This window comes from Cebidichthys violaceus, unplaced genomic scaffold, assembly GCF_023349555.1.
Source record: "Cebidichthys violaceus isolate CVI_PGR_0920_01 unplaced genomic scaffold, fCebVio1.0.p SCAF_19, whole genome shotgun sequence".
NCBI lineage: Eukaryota > Metazoa > Chordata > Actinopteri > Perciformes > Stichaeidae > Cebidichthys > Cebidichthys violaceus.
Genome location: NW_027176361.1, coordinates 1653510 through 1680144, shown reverse-complemented (window position 1 = coordinate 1680144; position 26635 = coordinate 1653510). Strand labels below are relative to the sequence as shown.

The 26635-nt window shown below is 39.3% G+C and overlaps 4 protein-coding genes across 4 annotated transcripts; 3 read left to right on the top strand and 1 right to left on the bottom strand.

The window, feature by feature from the left end:
- LOC137874806 (uncharacterized) lies at positions 1 to 5752 on the top strand. The gene is made up of 7 exons (XM_068713775.1): positions 1 to 88; positions 1449 to 1538; positions 3090 to 3350; positions 3998 to 4246; positions 4537 to 4602; positions 5368 to 5493; positions 5652 to 5752. The coding sequence occupies exons 1-7, from the start codon at positions 1 to 3 to the stop codon at positions 5750 to 5752; spliced, it is 981 nt and encodes a 326-aa protein (XP_068569876.1).
- Positions 5753 to 7289: 1537 nt separating this feature from the next.
- On the top strand, positions 7290 to 14319 carry LOC137874805 (low affinity immunoglobulin gamma Fc region receptor III-like). The gene is made up of 8 exons (XM_068713774.1): positions 7290 to 7332; positions 7420 to 7473; positions 7668 to 7931; positions 8544 to 8798; positions 8880 to 9017; positions 9446 to 9521; positions 9801 to 9830; positions 14226 to 14319. The coding sequence occupies exons 1-8, from the start codon at positions 7302 to 7304 to the stop codon at positions 14317 to 14319; spliced, it is 942 nt and encodes a 313-aa protein (XP_068569875.1). The 5' UTR covers positions 7290 to 7301.
- A 61-nt stretch (positions 14320 to 14380) lies between these two features.
- LOC137874804 (butyrophilin subfamily 2 member A1-like) lies at positions 14381 to 15221 on the bottom strand. Its single transcript, XM_068713773.1, has 2 exons — positions 14981 to 15221; positions 14381 to 14682 (listed from the first exon to the last, which is right to left on the bottom strand). The coding sequence occupies exons 1-2, from the start codon at positions 15219 to 15221 to the stop codon at positions 14381 to 14383; spliced, it is 543 nt and encodes a 180-aa protein (XP_068569874.1).
- A 4513-nt stretch (positions 15222 to 19734) lies between these two features.
- Positions 19735 to 26342, top strand: LOC137874452 (uncharacterized). The gene is made up of 10 exons (XM_068713139.1): positions 19735 to 19769; positions 20097 to 20156; positions 20652 to 20903; positions 21313 to 21558; positions 21913 to 22086; positions 22982 to 23056; positions 23209 to 23283; positions 23916 to 23984; positions 24514 to 24585; positions 24881 to 26342. Exons 1-10 carry the CDS (start codon positions 19739 to 19741, stop codon positions 24913 to 24915), a joined length of 1089 nt encoding a protein of 362 aa, XP_068569240.1. The 5' UTR covers positions 19735 to 19738; the 3' UTR covers positions 24916 to 26342.
- The last annotated feature ends 293 nt before the right edge of the window (positions 26343 to 26635 follow it).

Below are 26635 nucleotides of genomic sequence, written 5' to 3'. Positions count from 1 at the left end.
ATGGCCCCTTTCAGACACACTGACCAGCTATTCGTGTGCCGTGGGGATGGAGAGGCCGGTAAAGCCAAATCCAAGAAACACTGGCTTCGTGAGTGCATCTCCTGAGCCGATAGGCAATCAGGAAGAGACCCTTCAATTCTGTTCATAGCAGTGCCGGCTGCTTCGTCTCTGTCTCTTGGACACTTCAGGCTCCTTTTCAATGTCGGAGGAAAGTGTGTTTCCAATGTTTTGCTTTTATAATGATTTTTCGTCCATTATGTTCTTCTTAGAACGTTGGTTCATGTGACTTATGATCAACTGCGCTGCTGTTTGGGTGGACCATGACTCACTAATAGAGTCGTGACAGTGAGATGTGAAACAGGTGAACAGCCCATCAGCATGGAGAACACTGTGCGCTGTCACTGGTCAGGACTACATTTGTGTGTCATGAAACATCAGCCAATGCTTTAAATACATACACCGCGTTCCAAATTATTATGCAAATTGGATTTAAGTGTCATAAACATTACATTTTTTGTTTTTCAATTAAACTCATGGATGATATTGTGACTCAGGGCTCTTTAGATCATTGAACTCAATCTCAGACACCTGTGATAAGTAGTTTGCCAGATGAGCCCAATCAAAGGAAAACTGCTTAAGAAGGATGTTCCACATTATTAAGCAGGCCACAGGTTTCAAGCAATATGGGAAAGAAAAAGGATCTCTCTGCTGCCGAAAAGCGTGAAATAGGGCAATACCTTGGCCAAGGTATGAAAACATTAGATATTTTACGAAAACTTAAGTGTGATCATCGTACTGTGAAGAGATTTGTGGCTGATTCAGAGCACAGACGGGTTTGTGCAGATAAAGGCACAATGAGGAAGGTTTCTGCCAAACAAATTCGTCGGATTCGGAGAGCAGCTGCTAAAATGCCATTACAAAGCAGCAAACAGGTATTTGAAGCCGCTGGTGCCTCTGGAGTCCCACAAACCTCAAGGTGTAGGATCCTCCAGAGGTTTGCAGTTGTGCATAAAGCTATTATTCGGCCACCCCTAAACAATGCTCACAAGCAGAAACGGTTGCAGTGGGCTCAGAAATACATGAAGACTAATTTTCAAACAGTCTTGTTTAATGAGTGCCGTGCAACCCTGGATGGTCCAGATGGATGGAGTAGTGGATGATTGGTGGATGGCCACCGTGTCCCGACAAGGCTGCGACGTCAGCAAGGAGGTGGCAGAGTCATGCTTTGGGCCGGAATCATGGGGAGAGAGCTGGTAGGGCCCTTTAGGGTCCCTGACGGTGTGAAAATGACCTCGGCAAAGTATGTAGAGTTTCTGACTGAACACTTTCTTCCATGGTACAAAAAGAAGAGCCGTGCCTTCCGTAGCAAAATCATCTTCATGCATGACAATGCACCATCTCATGCTGCAAAGAATACCTCTGAATCATTGGCTGCTATGGGCATAAAGGAGAGAATCTCATGGTGTGGCCCCCATCTTCCCCTGACCTCAACCCTATTGAGAACCTTTGGAGCGTCCTCAAGCAGAAGATCTATGAGAGTGGGAGGCAGTTCACATCAAAACAGCAACTCTGGGAGGCTATTCTGACATCCTGCAAAGAAATTCAAGCAGAAACTCTCCAAAAACTCACAAGTTCAATGGATGCAAGAATTGTGAAGGTGATTTCAAAGAAGGGGTCCTATGTTAACATGTAACTTGGCCTGTTAAGATGTTTTTGATTGAAACAGCTTTTGATTTCAGTAAATATGACCCCCTAATGCTGCAAATTCAACAAATTAGCATTTTTAGTTCTTTAGAATCTATAAAATGTTTTTAAACTGTTGTGCATAATAATTTGGAACAGTGCATCTTGAGTTTTTTATTTAAAAAAAAAATACTGTTATCATTGGGAGGTTTGTTCAATAAAATTTGAATTATACTCTAACAGTTGATGACTTGAAAATTATTCTGACTTTCATTTACATCGACTATTTAGGAAAATTTGAAAAAAATATAATTTGCATAATAATTTGGAACACGGTGTATAGTGTGTTTGTGTGTGTATGTATGAAAACGTGCAACCGCAGAGTGTGTTCAGGAAGGTGAAGAGAAGATGTAGTTACAGAAATAATGTGCTCGTTCTTCATGTCTTAATATACCAACACTGTGTGACAAAGCTGATGATCCTTCATCAACAAGTCAGAGTAATAATCTCCGAAAACTGTGTCTATCATGTAGTCCCTACAGAGGAACCTATGATATGATAAGATATGCTTTACTATGCTTTATTATAAAATGTACTAGTGAGTACTATTTAGACGGGTCTGAAAGAGTTTATTAGTTCAAGGCTCACTCGTTCAGGTCAATTCAACCACGCCCCGGTTATTAATAACCATCGCTATGCTGCTTCTTCGTATGCTTTGACAGTCAGTCAGCATCAAGACAGGACGGAGCTCACAGGTTTCCTCCTCACACTCTGTGAGTAACTTGTTACCTTATTACACTTTTCATAAGTCTCATATCAAATACACTTTTTGTTCTAGTGGAGAATTTCATCTATTCGCAACTTTATTCGTCTTCGCAGAAGTAACATTTCATTTCCAACATTCAAACTGGAGGTTGTAGGTGCTTAGCTCATGAAACCTAAAGAACTGCAAGCCCTGTTTTACAGAAAACAGCTGTTTTTGTTTCACTGTGAAACCAAATCCCTTAATGTCTTGCCTCGAAATCCCATCCATTTTGTCACTAGAGAATGTGATGGCTTTCATGCTAAGGTACGCTTTCAAGATCTTTTAACCCTTAACAACTCAATGAAACATCCAATATGTTACAATTCATTCATTTACCTCATATTTGAATTATTAACTGAATAATTAGGTCCTTTCAAAGTACAAAGTAAGTGATATCTTAATGTTATTTTTTAATTCATACATAGTTCATTTGTTAATATTTTTTTTAAGTTGGTGTGTTTTTCAGGGGTTTAGTTTTTGTCTTTTTGAATTAAACAAAAGAGGATGGTGTCTCTGGCTACCATATAGAAAATCTTGATTTAGATTATATTCAGGATTAAGAAGTGGAAGTAAGGAGATTGTTGTTTTGTCCTCTCTGCAGCCTCCATCACAGTCTCTCCGAAGAAATCTCAGTTCTTGAAGTACGAGTCTCTCTCTCTGAGCTGTGGCGGGGACAGGAAGTCCCCTGTATGGAGAGTAAAGGCCAAAACGGTGCGAGGAGTCTCAGAGTGTGGACGCGACTGGGGCTACCTGCAAGCTTCGACCTGCATTATCAACGAAGCCTACAGCTGGAACAGTGGCGAGTACTGGTGTGAGTCCGCAACCGGAGAGACAACTCCAGCTGCCAACATCAGCATCACCGGTTAGTCCATCACTGTGGGAAGGAGGGACGTTTGTCCTCCAACCGATCAAACCCTTACTCGTTGGTTATTTGTCATGTTGTACGTTTAACAATCACATATTTGATGAACAGTCACAGTGACAAGCATGTTGCATATCCTGTGACTGTTTCACAATAAAAGCCATCCCATATATGTGTATAAAGAAGCACACAGATGCACTCGACTTAATAACCGTAAAATATCTCATAACTCTGCCCTCTGGTGCACTACAACTGGATTCTCAGGAAATAAAAATCAATTTATTATATATATATATATAAATAAAATAAGCTACTCACATATACAAGCTCTAAGAATGCCTTTTTGCACACGGTCGTGAGGTCTGGTTCCCTGCAGACGACGCCTTGTGAAATGAACGATTTCCTGCAGAGATCAGAACAATATCGATGCAATGTTTGATGAGTGAGTATCTACTCAGCATGCTGTAACTTCAAACCAAGATGACAGAACATTTTAGAATGTATTACTCTGAATGTGTTCTGCAATAACTGGTTGCTTTGTCAAACAAACAATATACAAAAAAAAAGTAACACGCAAAAGCTAAATTATGTAACGACCTGTTGAAGCTTTTTTCTTTACAACTTTTCAATTATCTTGCGTTTCTAAGACAGCAACGTGATCCTGGAGAGTCCTGTGTTTCCTGTGACAGAGGGAGAATCTGTGACTCTGCGCTGCACAACTCAAAGCAACTCCTCAAACCTGAGAGCCAGCATCTTCATGAAGGACAGATCGCTTGTCGGTGCCGCCGTCACGGGGCAGATGACCATCCCCGCAGTGTCCAAGTCTGACGGAGGCCTCTACATGTGCGTGATCGCCGAGGTCGGGGCGTCAACGGAGAGCTGGCTCACTGTCACAGGTAATACAATGGTCAAGCCCATATGTTCTGTCTTCCTGTAATCTGTCTTCCTGTTCTGATGGACAGATCCCTCCAAATGCACTTTCAATAAATGTTGAGGGACAGAATCCAAAGTAACAATTCTATGCAAAAATATATTTAAAGTACATTTTTGCAATCCTTAACCTCACCACTAGATGCCGCCAGATCATACCCACTGGTCTGTTAAGATAGGCTTGAAAAATTGCACAAGTGGACGTTGCACATTTTAAAGTGATATCTATGACAGAAACAACTCTTTTCATTCACAGAAGGAGCCACAGAGAGAGAAGAGGCAGGTCGGCCGTCTGAAGGTTTGACTGGAAACGTGACAGAAGGTGAGCTCAGAAAACAGGTTATTTATTCACTTCTATAATGATCTGTTGAACATTATTTACTGGTCATGAGGCCAACATGTCCCTTGCTTTAAAACACACAGATGGTCCACATCCCCTCTCATGTTTGGCTCTAATATCAGATACAGTATGGATATTGGAGAGGAGGGGATACACATGTTTCTGCTACCCGTTCTCACCTCCAACTCGCCAAATACTGATGGTTGGTCGGTGCTCCTTGGAGTCTGACACCGACGCATGAGGAGGAGGGGAAAAATGACATAGTTCATCGTAATTAAATATCTTTAATATCAATGTCCGTTTTTTAACCACATCTACGAAACAGGAAGTCAGTGGTAAAGTAGTAAAGCCCGCCTCTTGCTTGATTTGATTGGCTGCCTCGGTCAAGCGTGACATTGACGAGCGGAGCGGCTCCCCGACTGGCGCTGAAGAGTTGAAAATATTTTTCTGTGCGTCAAAAAAACACCTGAAAAAGCAAGCGAGGAGGTGCGCCGTACCGAAGGAAGACGATGGTTTTTCGGGTGAGGCGTTTCCAGCGACGCGTCTCGGCGTGACGACAGAAGGTTATTTCGATGGACACAGTGAGACCGTGTCCCTGACACGTCCAAAGCTAACGCTAGAGGGGTACAAAAAGTATCTTAGTTTGAAGTTTAGTGCCACTGAAGAAGATTTGGCATTTGCCGAGTTGGGAGTGACAATGTTTTGGTTTGTGATGCGTTTGAAACTAATGCCGAGTTCGACCACCAGCAGGTCCTGGTGGTCCAGCAGCTCTCCTGCTGTCCGTCTCCAGGCTGACGTTCCACCTGGTGGTGGGAGCTCCTTACCTGCTGTCCACCATCTTGTTAGCTCTCATATGCAGAGACAGAGCGAGAGGTGAGTCCTCATGACCGCGGTGATGGAGGTAAACTGGGAGAGAGGGGAAGACATTTAATGTTCTTCATCTTCTGCTTCCTTTCAGATGATATATATTTGTACACATGGTTTTATGTTTCACACTCAAATACATCACAACTTCTTAACTTCACCTGCAGGAAAGACACCAGGCGTCACCATGGAGACACCACGGCGCATTGAAAGCGAGCAGCGATTGGCTAAGGATTATGTAAATGTCACCACTGAGCACGACTTTTAATAAACTCTGCACAGCAGGTGTGTTACAGTGAAGCTGCACAGCTGTGACCAATTATTACAATGGAGGGATTCAACTATAGTGTTTTTATTTGTTAAACTTTTTCTGTTTGTCAGAAACCAGACTGGGAACTCTCGCACCTGCATGTGTTATAAACCAGTTATTAATAGTTTTTACTGCTTAGAAATGCTAAATAATTGTAGATTTTAGAGTCACTGAAGCCGGTGATGATGACGACAGTTTGCTTCTACCAATAAAGCATTGATCTTTTTTATATTTCAGGATTGTTAAAGTTATAATACTCTTACAAAAGTTGTTTTAGTCAGAGTGTACTATAATGCTGCTTACGGCTTAGTTTTACAAGCACACAAGTTCATAATTCTTTTTTTTTCCAATATGAAGGAAAATGTAAAAACAAAGTCAAACATAACCAATCAACCCAACGTTATTCCTGAATATTACAAAGTTAGTGTCATTCAGTCTGACATGATGGAGTATTTTTCCCTGCAATGAAAGTCTTATATTTGAAACTACTAAAGATAAATGTGATCTAGCTTCCTTTCCTCCACACTGGTCAACGGTAATCTAGTGAAGGTGTGGTCAGCTTGCTTCCTGTCTGCTAGTTTTCACTGCATGAACGATGATGTGTGTAGTTTATACATAGTCTTGTATGGTTTTGTGCCTTGTCCTATTAAAGGACAGTGAATTAAAAAAATGTAATAAAGACTTTGTTTTCCTTTTTTTGACCTGTTGATTTGTAACAGAAGCGTTGTCAGATCCCGTGGCGTCGCTTTTTACAGCGAACTATGACACCGCACTACGGCCGCAGTGAACACCGGGTCAACGGGAATTCAAACCAAAGCACTTGCTTTCAGGTTTTAGCAACAAAGGCACTCGTATTCAGGAAAAACACCACGATTGGGCTTAAAATAAGTACGTTAACTAAGTAAAACAAAAGCAACGCAAACTCTAGACCTTTATGCAAGAAACAAATACGTTTCCTGCTCATCAGTCAAAACATTGTCAGATAAATAAACATGAAAATGATATTGATATTGTGTGTGGTGAAAGAAAAACTCATCTTAAGGTTAGTGGTCCAGATCCTCGACCAAGCTGTCGTTAAACTTTTAACCTTATATCATATTGTCACACGCATATCATTTTGTTTATGCATGTTTTTACTGTTTGTTCATTGGTTCTTTGGTCATTTAGCACTAATTCAAACGAGATGAAGGAGGCTCTCCATTAAAGCAGTTAATGTTGGTCCATGAACATGTTATTAACATGTTATTAATATGTTAATATGTCACTGCTGACCCTAGTTAGCTCTGAGAACCTTTCTCTTCTCATCTCTCAGGTCAATCACCGAGCTTCTCTCTTTAACACAAACCCTCCACTATCGCAGCTCTGCCTCATATTTCTAGATCTACAAGTCCAACCTTCTGCTGCATCAACACCAGAATGAATCCAAACAGGAAGAGGAGGATCTGGCCTACATCATGTCTCATCTGTATTTCAGTCTGATGCTCAGACAGTCAGCAGCAAAGACATCATGGAGGTCACAGCTCTCTGCATCAGCCTGAGTGAGTACTGAGTCTTTGTTTGATTCTCTCAGCAGACCAATATGAACACCGAGTGTGAACTTCACCTCTCTTCATGTGTCTCTCCAGTGGTGGAGGTGTTGGTCCTGCTGGTTGACCACAGTTACTTTGCTCAGAAAGCTGGTAAGTTGGACTTCATTCCGTCAGTGTGCCAGTGTGATATTCTTAATACTTACTCATGTCACATATATTATAACCACAGTTCTATGAACACACTTTGTTGTCCTGCTGCTTCAACATCTGCTAAGCTGCTCATACTTCTGTCAGGATGTTTCATATTTAACTTATTTTGCTCACTTTCTCTGTGTCTGTCTCAGATGCAGCTCTTCCTCGTGTTCTTCCAGACAGGCAGCAGTTCTTTGAGTATGAGACCGTCAGTGTAGTCTGTGAAGAGTTCGGTGGATCGACTGAATGGAGAGTGATGAGGAAGCTCCACCAAATAAACCCAAAGACTTCTTACAGCTGGAACTCGTCGGCACCGTCCTGCACCATTTATCCCACCTTTAAACGTCACAGTGGAGAGTACTGGTGTGAGGATGCAGGAGGGAACACAAGTGATGCTGTCAACATCACCGTCACTGGTATGTTAAGTCAATTATAAATGTGACACAGTGACTTCAAGGTCTTAATATTTTGTACGTCGGCGTCTGAGGCCAGAAGTAAACAATATAATAATAATAATAATATGATCTAACTATTTATAGTTGCATTTATCTTTTGCACTTGGTTGTTTTATTATTTTCCCCCTTGTGCTAGAAAAATCCTGCACAAATGAAGTTTGTGAAGGAACGTTTTATAAACAACAATTATAAATCAAGAGTTTTCAAAACGTATTGATGTAGGTATACATAAGGTAAGATATATCATCTTGTATAAGAAGAAGATCTTCTCCCCTCTCAGGGCGACCAACATAAATGCAGTCCAAGACACTATTCATTCCCAAAAAAGGTCTCGCACATAAAATAATACTACACTTTCAGGGTAAAACTACAATGTAGAAAATCATCTGAATGCACAGATACAAATAAAGTATTGAGCGTACAGAACTCCGGCTAGAAAAGTCCTGCACAAATGAAGTGATCACTACTGTTACATGCGTCAATATACTGTCATGGAGTGGACCCTCTTCTAGGCAAAGTACATGCGGATGTTTAACCCTAAACATGTAAGATATGTTTCCCCACATTGTTCAGCTGGGTCAGTGATCCTGGAGGTTCCTGCCCGTCCCGTGAAGGAGGGAGACGACGTGATTCTACGTTGTAAGAAGAAAACTCAGTCTGAACAAATTGCCGATTTCTACAAAGACGGTTCTCACCTTGGGACGCTGTATGAAACCAACCTGATCATCCAAAATGCTTCCAAGGCTGATGAAGGACTCTACAGGTGCAGCATCTCTGGAGCTGGAGAATCACCACAGAGCTGGCTGGCTGTTCTAAAACTGAGTGAAGGTGACCTGATGTGTTTGGATGATGTGTTTCTCTCCAGGTTCAAGTTAGATGATGAAAACTTGTTTATTATCTTCTTTGCAGCAGCAGACGAGGAGACTCGTCCTCCGCTCAGCCGCTCCACTAACCCCCTCTCCCTGCTGTGGGTTGTACCCGGCGTGTTGGTGGTGGTCCTGCTGCTGTTGATGGTGATGGGGCTACTTCTCCGTAGGGAAGATGGAGGTACCAGAACAACATTACGTTTGCATAGCCCTGGTTTGTCTTCTCGATCACGTTGTTGTTCAGCCAGGAGATGTTTGTGTGATCATATTCAGCTCTAAATGTGTGAACCTCCCTGAAGTCGGATAATGAGAGCTCACAAGCTTGATCAACATCCAGACGCCCGTCCGTGGGTTAGGGTTAGGCAACAGAATGTTAATTAAATAACAAAAATACAATAATCAATTAAAAACCATATATATATATATATATATATATATATATATATATATATATATATATATATATATATATATATATATATATATACTGAGTAGTTCACTACTTGAACACGCAGCATCAAATCACAAGAATGCTGGATAAATAGTTTTAAGATGAAGACCTATTGAATAGTAAATCATTCAAAATATGTTTATTTGTTTCCCAAACAGAGCCAGAGGTGTCCGCAGCAAGAACCAAACCACGTCTACCGGAGGAGAGTGTCTTCTATTCTACAGTCTACTATCGGTGAGACGCCGATACAGAATGTCTTTCCTCTAACAGTTCATGTACTTCTGCACTCAACTCAGTTACAACCACAGGTTAGCGGAACACTGTTAGAGATTACAGAAAGAAGTGCTTCACTAGAAAAAGCTTCACAGTGAAGTCCAGTGAAGCCAGTTCTACCTATCTGTAGGTTCCCTGTACAGGGAACTTGAGATTAACTTTTGCACACACTGTTGTGAAGTGAAGAAGACTTCCCACCATTTCCCTATCTGAGGGATCTCCATCTTGTGTGTTTTACAGACATCGACAGCTGACTGAAGGAGAGAGGAGGTGATCTGTTCAAAGCTCTACTTCTGTTTGTTAGTTAGGAAGTCACACTGTCACACTCTTTCAGTAGATTAGAAGATGTCTTATACATCTTATAAAATGTAAAAACATTCTATTTTCTAGATCTTAAATTACCTTCAAAACACGTGGTTTTCTTTCCATTATCAAATGGATATTTTTAACCATGAATTGCATTGTGATGTCAATTTCACAAACTATTTTAATCTTGTCATGGTCATGGGGTCCAGGTAGTATAGAAACCAGTTTGATAGCAGATAATGATCTCTCTTTCTTGAAGTCGTTTTTAGTGTCAGATCCTCAGAGAAGAAGGAGATGACAGAGGATTGTGAGAGACATTGTTAGATTGGTAACATTTCTGTTCGGTCTGTGTATAATTGTGTAGACGGTTACAGTCATCGCTCCTCACAGATTGCACTTTGTCACATTTTGCTTCTAATTTTCCACCTCAGCAAATCATAGACTCTAGTTTGTGATTTTCAGACTTTTTAATCAAATTTCTGATGTTTATTATGCTCAAATTAAAAATGTGCATAACAACAGGTGGATGGAAACTCTCTTACTGCCAGTTCTCATGAAGGAACGAAACTATTTAAAGTAGTCAAGCTGTTTACAGCAGGTGAAAAAGGGTCATGTGGTTTTTCTCTATCTGGGGTCATAAGTATTTTGGAGGTATGCGGTTTGTTAGAGTGTTTGATCTGATCTGTTCACATGTCTGAGGAGCTGCTGCTGCTTTTAAATACACTCGCTGTGGTCAACTGGCAACACGATGCTGCTACAGCAGAGCAGAAACAGACACGCCGACTTTACAGACACATTTAGAATAAGTGCCATTAACATTTTAAAGCCACTGACGTCTGTCACTGTGACTTGCCTGTCAGAGAAGCAGATCATACTAATAAACTGGAAGCATGTAAAACCAATTCTTTTAACTGTTTCAAACGGGAAGTCTGTTCACAGGTGTTGTGGAGTACCACCGCATCCATGCAAGTAGCTGTAGCCTTTTGTGGCTCCAGAGGGAGCAAACGGAACTCTGATAATGTTGCTGTGACGTAATTTTGTTCACTAACTTTCTAAATAAAATAGTATACAATTCATACTTAAAATGTAATTCTGTTTGCATTTTGTATTTCAAGGATGTTTTACATTAGAGAGTAAATGTCTCTGCACGAGTGAAATCAATCCTTAATTGTGTTGGAACAATTTAACCCAAAAATATGTGTTGTCTTTCCAACCATGTACAATGTTGCACAGTCAGATGTAAGCACATGCGTTGTTCAAGGCCTTAAATAAAAATGTCTTCAGGCTTTTTTTTGAGAGGTGTCGGTTTAATAGTGTTGCAGTTAAAACCACCTTGTGGTCCATGTTTACAGGAACAGAGCTGCTGCAGCTTTTAAATGTGCTCACAGCTCAGAGTTAGACCTGAGTCAAGCATAGTGACACACAGAAACACAGTGTGGGACCTGTCAGTGTAATGCCCTATTGATTATTAACATAATCACAGTTTTCAGTTATGCACCAATGCTATCAAATGCTATTAAAGGCGCCGACCCAAAATATACAGGGAAAGAGTCATTTTTAAGATATTTAAAAGGATGCATTTTTCGTTTTACATTTTTTTTCTTTTTGTTTTGTTTTAATTCTTCTACAATAATATTTACAGGCCTATTGCAACTTTGATAGAGTTCATGCTAGTTATATAGTAGCTTTAGGATTATCCTCTCTGCTGTGATAGTTGTCCCACCCACAATATTCACAATATGTGTCACATCGTTGGTATGCCTTATGCAGTTTATTATACAGGGTTTGACATAGCTGGAACACTTGTACCGTCTACTTCAATCAATGACTATATTAGTATTGTATAAAATGCATAAACATAATTAACTACCTTCCTAATCTACATAAATAGCTGATATAAAAAAGTAAATAAGAGGCTGTACTTGTTGTGGTGGCAGAGTGGCAAAAGCAACACTTCAGTCCTCCATCAGAGTCTATACCAGGGGAATGTGGTCAATGAGGTCCAGTTAGAGAGAATTTCCTCATCCAAAGGTCCAGAACATCACAGTAATGTCTAACTTGTTCTATGATTTAGTCTCATATATACTGAAGTAGCCAACAGTTGTATGTCTGTATGTAGTCAACAGCTGACTGATTAAAGTTCAATTAAATAATATCTCAACAATATTTATTGTCAGATTTCAAATTGAACTGGATAAATTATAAATAATAATATGATATAATCTATTAATAAATAAATGTTCTCTCGTTTAAAGTAAAATAAGGGCTGGATTTAAAATTACAATACATAATGGAAAGCGTTTCAAAAATGTACTTAATTTTAGATAAATTAATTTAACTGAATTGTCCTGCAGGTTTAAATTCGGTTCAATCATGGTGAAGAAGGGATGTCAATCAAAAACACATGATATTGTATTTTTGTCATCTTCTGAAAAGATGACAAAGATGTGTGCAGGGACTTTATCTGTGGTTATTGAGAGCTCTGGTCTACACCATCCATATACCGCCGTGTACTCAGATTGTTTTGACAGCCAAATACACAATCAATATATTGACGTGTAAAAAAACTGAAAGAAATGGATTTGAAGCATAACATTAAGCCTCATCTTGTTATTACCACACAGTATGAGTGATGTGAGCTGCTGTTTGAAGTCGAAAAAGTAGTGCTGAAAACACAATAATGCCCAATGTTACTCATCCCCAAAACAATAAAAAAAAAAAAGTATGGATTGTGTCTGTGAACGCTTCACTGCCAACTTAACGTAAATACCGAACGAATCGTTCCCCGATACCTTCTTAACGTTTTTATTCAGGCATCTCAAAGAACTGGATTTGAATAAAAAAAAAAAAATGGTTTTGAATTAAACCAAAATGTGATTTTTTTATAAAAAAAATGTAAAGGTAAGTATAGAGTATTTTATTTGTAAAGGTGCAAATGAAAAAGGTACTAAATCTGTCTGTAAATGAATCCCCAAGTGACAGGCCTTTGTATTGCAATGTGTGTAATGATGCTCTACTACATATCCTACCCTCAGACCTATCCTTCAGCAGCCAGGATTCTACACTTTGATTCACAGTGAAAATGCGTGGGTGATGTTTTAGTGATGAAAAGTTTCTCTCACGGGACTAAAGACATGTTAACTGTTTCTGTTCCTAAAGCGTGGCCTTTCTTTCCTTAGCTAGAATATGACATATCAAAAGCAAAATAGCAGTCTGAGAACAGCATTGTTTGTGAGTGAACATTAATAAAAAATATGCACTATTTAAAAAAACTTCAAAACTGTTTTATGAGGAAGGAAATTAAGCAAGTTTAACACATTTGATTAGGTCATTTGTAAGACCTCAACGACACACACAATTTGTTTTGGTGAGAACATTGAATGTTAGCAAAGCCTTCAAGAAGCCTACAGGAAGTTGTGTTGTACTGGTGTAATACAGGGAAGGAATCAAGGACATTCTATTTCATGATATTACACAGTGTCTTCAAAATAGACCGTGGGATGGATGAAAATACAAAACTACATAAAAAAAGCATCCACTTGTTGCTTTGAGTTTATACTCAAACATAACAAAACACTCAATCTTTAGTCATTAACTTTCTTCGTATTTTCTTCATCCATGTGGTTCTGTGCTTCCTTCTTCTTGTCCGTTGTTCCATCAATCACCCTCTCAGTCATCTCTAACAGTTTCTTTGTATTCAGCACTAGTTGTTCAAGTTCCCTCCCTCTGTCAGTCAGACCCCATTTATACAGAGAGATTATTTCTTTCAGCTTTGTGCATCCTGGTGCACTGAAGAATCTTCTATCTTCATCTTTCTCTGTTAAATCTTTCTCCACTGTCCGAAGCTTCGTATCAGTGTCCTCCACCAGACTCTCCATCTTCTTCTGTTGCTCATTCAGTTGATCTCTCTGCTTCTCCAACTCCTCCTTCTGTTTCATCAGCACACCGACCATGTCTTCATGTTCTTTCTCTTTTCTCTGTAATTTTTCTTCATTTTCTGCCATTTTCTTCTCAGTATCTTTCGTCTTCTGACTCTCTGCCATGAGCTGCTGTGTTTCTCTTTGTGAGGCCATCATGGTTTCTGTTAGCAAGTAGACAGGCAGTTGAATTTTAAGTGTACATATATGTGTGTGTCATTGCTGTTTGTGCATTGAACATGAGTTGATACAACCTCAGCTGAAACTTAAAGGGTTCAGTTACAATAAAAAAGAGCTCAATTTAAAATCATCATAAACTGTTTTTTCCCACTTTTTCTCGTAAAAACTCAGTAAATGATCTTGAATTCTAAAATGACGGACAAAGGTTAAAATGAATTTGTTTGTAACTTACTGTTTTTGTTTCGCCTCAATCTCCATACAGAGAAGATAACTGCAAGAACACACGTGAAACAAGCCACCAAGCTGATGGTGATACAAGCAGCAGAACTACACGGGACCACGAAGAAATCATCTGAAATAACCAAACAAAGGATGAAGTTTCACATCAGCTGTTTGACATGATTCATCATAACTGTATTAATCTCTTCTACCTGGAACAGTGATGTGAGTCTCTCTGGTCTGGTTGATGGTCCTCTGTTGGACTCTACAGGTGAAGCTGTTGCTGTGTCTCTTCTCCACAGTCACTCTGCTGCTGACAGTATAGCGGTGATCAGGACCTCTGACTGTCTCTGTAGGTCCAGCAGAGAGGAGGTTTCCCTCACCGTCCAGCCACAACACCTCCGGCTCTGGATACCAGCCTCTAGACTCACACTGTAACACCACTCCTCCTTTGTCTCTGTCCATCCCTGATAAACTGATGTCGGGTGAGGAAGCAGTTCCTGATGAGCACAGCGAGATATTAGCTTAAAGAGTCCATGATCTTTTCTGCCTTGACATATATCCACTTGATGTCTGTTGCATATTCAAAGAACATGTATGACGCAAGTTGCAAGTATGTTTGGAAGATCTTGTGTGATGCATGACTGAGTAATTGTTATTAAAAAGCTACATTATTAGGAGAGTGTATTCATTTTAATTCCCTTCCAAAATGTGAGAATATGAAGCATGCAGTAGTTATGTCCAGTAAAACATATTGCACAATAATGATGGTAATAATGATAATATATGTATACTTACCAACAACAAGCTGCACAGTTGAGTCTTTATCCAAATCTGGAAAGTAACATCTGTATGTTCCCTTATCAGAGAGTTTAACTTTGGAGAGAGTCAGGGAAACGTCTCCGTGCTTCAGTTTGTTGACAGACACAGATGTTCGTCCTTTGTAGGACGGATGCTGGTTTACGTGAAGGTCTTGGCGTTCGTGCCACACGTGGACGAATCTGGGATTCAAGTCAGGTCTCGCCCACTCAAACGTCATAGCAGCAGCATCCGCAGCCGGTTTCAGATGGCATGGCAATGTAAGGTCATCGCCAATCGTTACAATCACTGGCTGGAGGGGTCCAACTACCTGAAACTCAGCTGGAAAGAAACATCCTGCAGTTAGATTTTAAACTTTTCATATCTGTAATGAAACATATTCACCAGCCCAAAGTGCTTCATTTGTCTGCTGTATGTCTACATTCAGTTGATTGGCAATAATTCACTTTTTTGACTGACATATTCTGATATGTGAGACCTGAACATATTCATTAGTATCACAGTACAGACAGCATCTTTATCCACAGAAAATGTACCAGTTTCAGCATCTCCCCACACTGAAATACTTCCCTTTAAACACCAGGTTGTTTCTGTTGTGTTAGTGTATTAGTCATACCTCCACAGTAGTGTGTCAGGAGAAGGACGGCAGCAGTGTGATAGAAAACCAAAACACTGAAAGCATTGAGCTCAGCTCTCAACAGCCTCTTCTTCAGGTGAAGCATCACAGAGTTCTGTAAAATTAAAATAAAAGTAAAACAAACAACTTCAAAGATATTAATTCCGAAAGACAGAATGGAAAAGTGGGTACATCTGGTATCTGTAAGGCCACTGCACATTATATTTGAGCAGGTAGATGCAGGGAGTCCGCCTAGGTTTGATTCTTGGTTCTCCAATGTTCAACCTCTACATACTCCATTTAGGCCAAATCATGAAAGACAAAGCACACAAGAGAAGCGGTGATACTTATAATCGCTTTGCATATAACAGCCAGTTTTACTGAGCTCTTTTAATGACTCTCTATATACAGTCCAGGAGTCCACCTCGCTGGAGATAAAGACATCACTGAGCTATTTAGTGGCATTCAGCTCTTGACTTGATTTAAGCTTTAACAATGTGGATCTGTAGGAATATGGTTTGAATTGAAACACTGCTAAGTTGGAAAGGTGATACAAAAAGGGAACGTTGCATACAGCCAAACAGGTGACTACTGTTCCTCAGCTGGCTATTTTGTGTGGTCCAGTGCAAATATTAGTATAGGTGTCTCTGTCCCACCCTGGTTGACTGTAACCGTCGGTAACTAATGTCAAGTCTGCACTCGGTGTGGCAGTAAAGGCTGTAAAACATTAACTAGCTGTAAATAAAAGTCCCGCTGTGGGATATGTTCAACATGTTTACAATAGCCACTGATCAAATACCAGTTTATTTCTCTTGTTTGAAAAACTCATATGTCATTAACATGATGCGACCATTGTTTTACACATTAAAACTGTAGTTTCCTTCATACTGAGGCAGTAGTGGCGTTCTAATTGGAATAGTAAAGCCTCTACTTGTAAAACAGTTTTTTTACATATTAAAAATGCAATAATTAACATCATCGTTACTTATACACAATTTTGACTCTACAAAATACAGATGATCAGTTGTGACGACAGACCTGTCTTAACGACAGACGGTTAAGACATTATTATTAACATCCTTACAATGAAAAGTTGGTGAGAGCATCCCGGATAATAGGAATTAAAAGATATAAAGGAAATCTCATACCTGGTGTGTGCCTCAATGATCGTCTCACTGCACCATAGGACGCTGCACCAGCAAAGTCCTCAAATGAAAGACTTTGACCCCTGCCATCTGTTATAAAAAGGTGTGTCCATCTTCTGATTTCCTGTCAGTGCAACGTCTAACAACCATGTTTAGCCAATAGACTGAGCATACCGGGAAACTTTGAGGTATGAATGTGTGCAACTGTGAGGATCAAGGATGTAAAACTATACAGCTAGTTAGGTTTTATTTGTCTGGGTTTTGAATTATGTGTCTCTCAAATATGTGCTGCCAGGCCAATATAATGTAGATGAATTGAATAAAAAATGTTGACACTAGAAGCATTTAAAAATTCCATTTTACAAACTATACAAACAATGTGATCTTCTTAAAACAGTATTTCAGTTTAGGCCTTAAGACACTAGGGAGTGCTTTTTTCCTGCAAATAATTTGAATGTCAAATTATTATATAATATAATATAAAATATAATATTTAAACTATTGTTTTGGTATAAGTCCTTTCACACATAATGCAATTATTACATGGCGAAAAAGTATTGTCAATTGTTTCTTGAGCCCTGCACACCGTGGGTAAAAGCATCAACCAAACACGTTGTGGTTGTGGAGACCGTAGCTTGAACCAAGATGGCCGACTTTATTACTCTTTCAGCCTTGACAAAGGCAGCTCAGACTAGATCCACCTGTTACATTCTTACCTTTCACATTAAGAGCACTATAAATATATCTTCATATATCTTACATGCATTAATATCTACATCCACTGGATTAAAACGGATGTTCTGCCTTTTACATACCTGTTGCCATGGTGAATCGTGGAGTCGTGGTGTTGATTATGGTGGTTGAAAAATATCAAAGTTACCCTTTAAGTAATTCATAATCTGCAAATTACTTTTCAGCTTACTTTATAGAATAGATACAATGCATAAAATCTGTAAAATGCATCATCTTGATAGAAGTGCAGCTGTGCACAATGGCCAAACAACAACAAGGAGTTTAAAGGGAAAAATGAATATGAAAGTAGAATACATAATAAATAATAACAAAAAAATCCCACTGAATAAAAATAAAAATAATATGAATACAGTTAAAAATATTAAAACCCATACCTATCTTCTGCTTTGTTCTTTTCTACATCAATGGGTATTTTTCAGACTAAACAGAACGTCTTTCAGCTCGAGTGGACTCTCTACTGTACTGTCTGGAACCTTGGTCCCTCTAGCTGTGAATAAACACAGCATAACCTACTTTTCCCAACGGATATAGACTGAACAACCATCTTGATTACACCAAAGTAAGCAACAGGCAAAAAAAAGACTTTTTAAAAGACTTTTTCCCCTCTAACACTCATTTGGTGACAGTTGCATTCTCAAGTTCCTGGTCCACTACCTGAAGCTTCTCCTTGAGCCCCTGCTGTTCTGTCCCCACTTCCTCCAGCTGTGACCGGAGTTCCTCTTCTAGTCTTACTGTTTCGGTCTGCTGTTCCTTCAGCGAAGTATCAGTGTTCAGTTTCTCTTCCTCGTTTGTTGAGAGAATGCGCGATGCTGGATGAGAAAGAGAAGGCATAACAGAAATGTTGTTTTGAAGCTCTTGTGGATTTGTAGCCCGAGAAGCACCATTTCATGACATCCATCCTCAGTTTAATCACAATCACAGTTAATGTTACAAAAAATAGCTATGATGCTGTGCTTTAGCTTGCACAATCAAGGAAATAGCATGTGTGCTTTTGAACAAACAGCAAATTTGCACATAAACTTGAAATTTGTACTTGTCAGCAGCAACAATGGTAAGAGATGACCAGTCAGCTTGTTTGTTGTATCAGAGGTACTGTATATGGTTATTGTATCATTTACAGTTTGGCAGATATATCAGGTGACTTCCTTGTCACCTTGGTTACCCAGGAACAGAGGTATAAAACATGTCTGACTTACTGCAGAGGGCAGAGTAGGACCTATTTGACATGAGCATAAGAAAGTTACTGGTTGTAGTTAATCTTTTAATGCTTAGCAGATTGTGGGCAGAATCTGAGACTGTGTGCATTGACCACACTAATTTATTATTTGACTTATTTTAAAGATCCCCTCCAGGTATGTTTCAAAATATATAAATATACTCAGCATTGAAAAACACTTTGAGAGTGATAAAGTTTTTCCACAAAAACATGTCACTCCTCTCTTATTGAAAAATACTTTTCTCTTGATAAGTTAAACTGCTGGACACAAGATGTCGCTTTGTCTCTGGGTCAAAATACGTACTTGGTTAAGGCAAGGCACCTTTACTTACACAGCCCATTTCATTACAAAGAAACTCAATGTGCTTTACATTTAAAAAAAATTTAATTAAAATTAAAATTAAAAAAATTAAGGATACCACAATGGTATAAAAAAAAGATAATGCAAAAATAAAAACATGAATTTATACATACACCCAATACCTACACACACGTTAACCGTAACCTAATACTAACCTTACCTTATGCTAACCTTAACCATACCTTACCCTAACCTAATGCTAACCTTACCCTAACCCTAACCGTGGCATAAAAAGGTGAGTCCCCATTGTGACTGTGTATTCAGATTCATGTCCCCTCAAAATGGGTAAAAACACAACTACACACACACACACACACACACACACACACACAGACAGACCCACGCACACACACACAAGAACACTGTTCATAAGCTTGTGAAAACTGCCCATGTGCACATACATTACTCTGCACAGTAAAGGCCTGTTATGAAGGTGAAAGGTCTTGCTACTTTCCTTAAATTCAGATTTCAACTGACAGGCTGTGTTTTTTTGTGGCTTAACATTAATTTCACTTCACACATTAGTAGAACTCAAAACCTTCCATTGCATCAACACCAAAAATACCACAAGAAGAGGAGGTTCTGACCTCCATCACACTTTGTCTGTATTTCAGTCTGATGCTCAGACAGTCGGCAGCGAGACAACATGGAGGTCACAGCTCTCTGCATCAGACTGAGTGAGTACTGAGTCCGTCTCCCAGTTCCTGAATGAGATTTCAAAACAAAGGAATACAAAAGATGCATTTGGCTTCTTTCTAGCATTATGTTTTATTAAGTTTAGAGTCATACAGCCGTAGACATTCTGCAACTTACATGCATTTGTGATTGTGTACGTTGTAAAGTCAGAGTTCTATTATTACAATTATTTTGCCAACTGAAACTGTCACATAGACCACCTGCACTTGTCAGAGGCTTATCATATTTAATCATATAATTAAGTGGTGCTGAAGCAGCAACATGTACAGTTGTCTCTGTCTGATACTCGGCTCTCTTTCTTTGTCCAGTGATGCATGTGTGGATGCTGGCTGCTCAAGTTCACTACAGGTATTGTGCTCAGAAACATGGTAAGCCACAGCTAGTTAAACATCCACTGTTCATGAAGCTTCATTTAAATGCACTTTGTTATATGTAAAATGCAACAATGCTCAATACACTGATTCCCACAGACTGTCGTTTGCAGAGCAGCAAACTGACATTTGAATGCACACGCTCAGCAAATTGGGTTGTTCCTGTTAGGCTAACCCCGAATAAAGCTGCAGTAATTTTACCCTGCATTAAAAAAAATGCAACTTTCACACAAACTTCAACCTATATCGAGACTATAGATTGAAGTGCAGTCGCGCACTATAGATCATGCATGTTTGACACGAAAGGTTGTTTGTTGTACACATATCATTTTTTTTATGTTTTTGAAATTTTGTAACGTCGAGTTTTGTCGCAATCCAATTAAATAGTGTATTGCCATGATAATGCTAATGCTACTGCCATAAAAAATACATCAAACTGTTTAAATGTATTCATTTCTGTCTCAGTTTAACAAGTTGCGTTCTGTGTCTCAGATGCAGCTTTTCCTCGCATCCTCCCGAACAGACTGCAGTTCTTTGAATACGAGTCCATCTCTTTCGCCTGTGACTTTGATGGCTCGGCTGGATGGAGGCTGATGAGGGAAATAAAACCGACAAACTTTTCTAACTGGGCGCCATCGGCGGGGTCCGGCACCATTAAACCTGCCTTCTCCTCAGACAGTGGAGCGTACTGGTGTGAAGATGCAGACGGACTGAGAAGCAGTGCTGCCAACATCACTGTCACTGGTGGGTTTAGCTACTAACTCCACATACATCACAGCTTGTTTTAGTCTAAAAATGATTGATAAATTGTTTTGATTATGTCAATAGTAGAACGCTTTGGTGAAAGTCAAGAAACTGCAATGAAATACTTCCTCACATGGCAAGTAGCACACTACTAAGTAATAGGAATTAAACACATGCATTTAGAATTTAATTTAGAGCCCTATGCACACATGTCCTCTTGTTAAGATTTGTATTATGCATGACACCTTACATTTAAAGAGTTTAGAAATCTGGTAAAATAAGTACAAAATCAAAGGATATTTGGTTCTTTCTACTAATGCCTATTATTGTTTCTGTGGTTAATATTTTCTATTTAATGTAAATCCTACCAAATATGATAAACCTAAAATATTTCTCCCACATTGTTCAGCTGGTTCTGTGATCCTGGAGAGTCCTGTTCTGCCGGTGAAGGCGGGAGACGATGTGACGCTGAGCTGCAAAAAGAAAAAAAGTGCCGGCAGCCTCATAGCTGACTTCTATAAAGACGGCCTCCGCATCAGGACCGGCTATAAAGGAAACACGACCATCTACAACGTTTCCACATCAGATGAAGGACTCTACAAGTGTAACATCTCTGGAGCTGGAGAGTCAGCAGAGAGCCCGCTGGCTGTCAGAGGTGAGACGTGGAATAATGCAAAACTAGGTACAGGCTACATGAATTGTTTGCATGGTTCAATGGGAGGAGGAACATGTGGCATTGAGAGTTTTGTTTGCTGTTTCAGGTGGATATATAATGTAATCAGAGTTACAAAAAATGTTGACTTGATTAGCTTAAATACGTGAAGTAAAATGCTTCATAAGATAAGATAAAACTTTATTCAGCCCAATGGAAGTTGCTGCGCAGCAGTTACAATACAAAGCAGGAAGAGCGCAAACATAGAAAGTGTTAGCTAACAAGAGTGCTAATATAGAAAATATTGTTTTGGATGGAAACATTGCATGATGAAGTTAAAGTATGTTCTTTCTTTAGTCTTTTCAGAACCTCATGAAGAAGAGACTCATCCTCCCCATAGTCACGGCCCTATGTCCCCCAAACTGCTGTGGAGCGTTGTCTCTGTTTTACTGGTGGCCCTGCTGCTGTTTGTGTTTGTTTGTGGAGTACTACAATGCAAAAAACACACAGGTGAAAGAAGCACCACCAAAGGTAACTGCACTTGGAAGTGTCTGCTGCACGCCTGGTTTAACTGAGGTTTAAACTCCAAGAGTTCAATATGAGGTCATTGAGTCCTACGAGTAATTCTTTTGATGCCAGAAAATCAGAAAGCCGAAACAAATTCCCTTAATCACCACTGACCGAGGATAACGAATGTGCAGTATTATGCAGGGTTTCTTCTGAATCACTCGTGGAGTGCAGACAGTGTAAGTTAATTCTACATGTACATCTGGTTTAGCTGATGTTACGACGTGGCTCAGGTGGCCGTAACACAAAGTTAGACACAACAGAACATTTGACAACAGAAATGTTATCAACTAATCTGAACCAAATTGAGATAAGGATAGTTAGGGTGTGGGGTGAGGATGTCAGGATAATCAGTGGTGTCAGTATTAGTGAGTGACGGGTGTGTTTGTGTGTTGTATGGTTCAAAACAAGGCATAATGATAACTTTAAACAACATACTAAACCAAAACTGAACCGGTACCTGTGGGGAACAGGCGGAGAGCTGCAGCCAGGTCTTTAGGCCCAGGTGTTTCCACTTGGCCCTAACGACCCCCTGCCCCCAGCTATCTGGAAAACATGGCAAACAACAGGGGAAGTAGGGGTCTTCACACTGTATAAATACCCTAGCTATTTAACAATGAGACAGTCCACTCATCTCATAAGTCATTCTGTTGTTGAAGAGAAACATTAAACCTTATGTGACCCAATTGGCCGAATGTGAAAAGAGTTTTTTTAAGTGCATAGGTGCGTACTGGACGAACCCCTGTCTGCTGGCTTTGGTCACATATATGCTAATTTCCTGTTGTAAGAATCTGTGCCTACAATTTTTTTTCTGATAAAATACAGCATGCTAACAAATTCTGCTTGTTTTATGTTTTAGTATCAGGAGGTGATGGTTTAGTTGATCCAAACCATGCGACATATGCTGTTGTCAAAAAATCCAAAAGGGTGAAAGGTATGATGTAGTTTAACTTGACCTTTACTTAACTGGTGTGTACATTCTTCAGCACAAAACCACAGACAGTCTGTGATGCAACAGTTGTCATGGGTTATTGGATGAGTTTAGGAAATCCCCAAAATAGCATCTTTGTGTTTTCAACGTTTCAGTCTCGGGTGTTGATGATGTGGTTGATTCACCCCACGCGACGTATGCTCTCGTCCAAAAGCAGAGGAAGGAGAAAGGTACAATGATAACTTCAAGTGTATGACCATTTCAGAGGATGCACGAAATGGTTCTGTTCTGACTAAACTTGACTGTTGGTTTTGTTGCCCTAACCTCACTGTTGTTTTTTAAGGTAATGTAATTCCGAAGAAAAGTTGTGCCAAGGGACACAAAAATACGAACAGTTGTCCCTGTGGACAAAACCATTAGATTGTATTTCGTGACTTTTTCACGAACTGCCGTGAGACTGTGTTTTCATAATATACTGGCAGCTAAGTGAATATAAGCAGTTTTTTGAGATTACAGTGAGGACCAGCCACCTGCAAATTAAGATAACTTGCTCATCGTTGCTGATCTGAGCAATGAGGCGCTTGATGTATTCTGCCACAACAGCACCAGCAGATCAGCTTGGCTCCTTACATTGTATGGACAGCCTGGCAAATAAAAGCTGGCATCTGATTTTACTCCACTTTTCCTAACATAGTATAAACATTGTTGCAGCACAAAACCACAGCAAGTCTGTGATGCTACACATTCATGTTATTTGAATGAAGTGTTATAAAATGCTTCACATGTACACAGCTAAAAATGAAAAATGCATCATAGACTACAAATAATTGTTTTGTTTTGGGGTTTTTTCTATTTTTTTCAGTCACAGGTGGTGGCGATTTGGTTGATCCACATCACGTAACATATGCGCTTGTTGAAAGGAACGAAAAAGGTACTTGTTTAAAGAAGAAGTCATATACTTTAGAAAAAATCACCAGCTTGCAGGTTTCTCATGGCAACAGTAACTAGATGTCACATACTGTTTAAAAGAGCGATGATTGAGACCCATTGGTATATTTACAAGCAGGCTGTCTGCCTTCAGATATGGGAGATAATTATCGGTCATAAACCACACGAGAAAACCACAGACAGAAACCAGCTGCGCCTCAGTCTACATGCAAGACGTGCAGTTTGACAGTTGGGGAGAGGGAACCTTAAAAGAACAATCCACAAATATACAACACAGTAAATGTTTCCATCATTAACAAGAGAAAAAAAACTGTTATGATTGAACCCAGACATGAGACACACACACACACAGACTTCAGGGCATCTTCTTATTAAAGACATGAAATTGTGACCAGTTTTAAATGTTGATCTTTTATAGACTTTTATAGCCCTGAAGTGATATACTGACATGCAATTGAAATTACATTTTTTTTAACAGACTGATATAAAATGTACCTTTGATTCCAAAACAGAACCCAAAGAATCTACGAAGCCACATCTACCAGAAGAGAGTGCTCTCTATTCTACAATAAACTTTGCTGTGGGTAAGCCTGCCCCTTTTTCTTTTAAAATGTAAGTAATTACTGTATTAATCACGTTACTAACCAAAAGCTCAGTTTAACACTTCCTGTATATTTGTCCCTGTAGAGATATAGTATCACCTGGTTCTAAACAAAGTACATTTGGTCAATTTAGCTCCCTGGATTTTTTTAACTAACCTTTATACAGATTAACCCATGAGTGAATAAATAATTGTGTGTGTGTAATACCAGATTTAAATGAAGATAAGAAGACAAATGACTTACATATTTGTTTCATAGTATTTCTATTTTCTGACAGGAAATGTGTTGTCCAGGGAGAGCAGACACACCTGACTGAAGAAGAGGAAGTTCACACGCAGCGATGTTACAGTGACACAGTACTTATCTTTTTCTTTTCATATTTCACTTTTTTTTTCATTTTAACATGTTATTTTGCATCGCCTTTGTCTCTCCATTTTGATATTACAATAATGTTTTTTAAAGGTTTATGTTTTATAAAGCCATGTACTGTAAATATCACCAAATGTCAGCAGTGCATTTACATTCAGACATCGCTGAAAACAAGATAATACTATACTCAGCTTTTGCTGTAAAGTGTCTCTGATTCCATGTCATGGTTTGGTCCAACACATTCTCACCTCAGTGCGTCAAATACAGCATCTTGGTTAATGCTCTCTAAGTTTCAAACTATAACACTCAATTTGCAAAAATATGATGGAAATATGACAATTCTGTTTAATGTGAAGATGCTTACAGTCTCATCTCTCCACACAGATTGCATTTTGCTTTTATTAATTCATCGACTTTTCCATCAAAACAAAGCATATCATCTTTTTTTGTGATTTTCAATCAGATTTCTGGTGTTAATTTATGCTCAAATTGAAAGAACAGGTAGATGAATTCACTCTTACTGCCAGTTCAAATGGACGGAACAATTTAAAGTGGTCAAGCTGCTACAGCAGGTGAAAAGGGTCACGTGGTTCATCGTCCCCCTCTGTCTTTATCTGGGTTAGTCTTTGGTTTCGTCACATTATCAGTGTCCATTTTAAGAGTCAGTGGTTTAGCCACATTGTTTTATCTGATCTGATCGCACGTCTGAAGACGCTGTTGAATGGAGCTGCTGCAGCTCTAAATACACTATATTGACAAAATAATGCTTTTTAACCTGAAGCAGACATACTGAGTTTACAGACATTTATATTTAGTTTCCATTAACTCATTAAGCCACAGACGTCTGTCGGCCCGGTCTTCTCACCACATTCAACCAAACAGAGCGCTCGGCTCAAGTTTAGCTCAAGGTAACTTTGACATATGACCTCATGACAAAAATGTCACGTTATGTTGTGAGCGTACTTATTGTCCAGTTCGCTCTCCTTTGCCTTCCTGTCTCACTTTATCTCTGGAGATGCTGTCAAAGCAGAAATCAAATTAAAAATGTACTTAAGATAATGTATGGGCCAAACTTTACACTGTTCACATTGAAGAAAATGAACTATACAGTATCAAACTGGTATGGTTGTCAGGTCGAGGTACACTGGCAACCTTTTCTACTAGATGTTATGGTTTTAAGGGACTTTGTTTTCACAATTATGTTGGTAATGGCTGCCTGGATAATGGGCAACATTTCCCAACTTTCCTAGGTTCAACGTTTTGGGTATTCAGGTTTTTGGTTTGGTTCGGGCACCTACACTTTGTTAGTTTGATGATTCCTGCATCTTACTTTAATTTTAGTCAACAACCCAACTGTGTTTTCATCTTTGTTGGAGGGATTTTCTGTCAAATAAATAACATTTTCCAGTAAGTCAGTAAATCAGATGATATATGAAAACGTTTTGGGTTTATGTGTGTTCCTATTGCCTTTGTTAATTTGTCGTGGAACTGCAGGGCAGAATCCAAAACAAAATTATCTTGAGCTGTCAGATATTTGAAATGCATATCTTTACATTGTTCCATTTCAAATGTTGTATGTTTTATGAATTTATTCTATCAAATAAGATTAAATCACACAAACAGCACTATTGAACATTCATTAGTGACCATGTTACAGAACGAG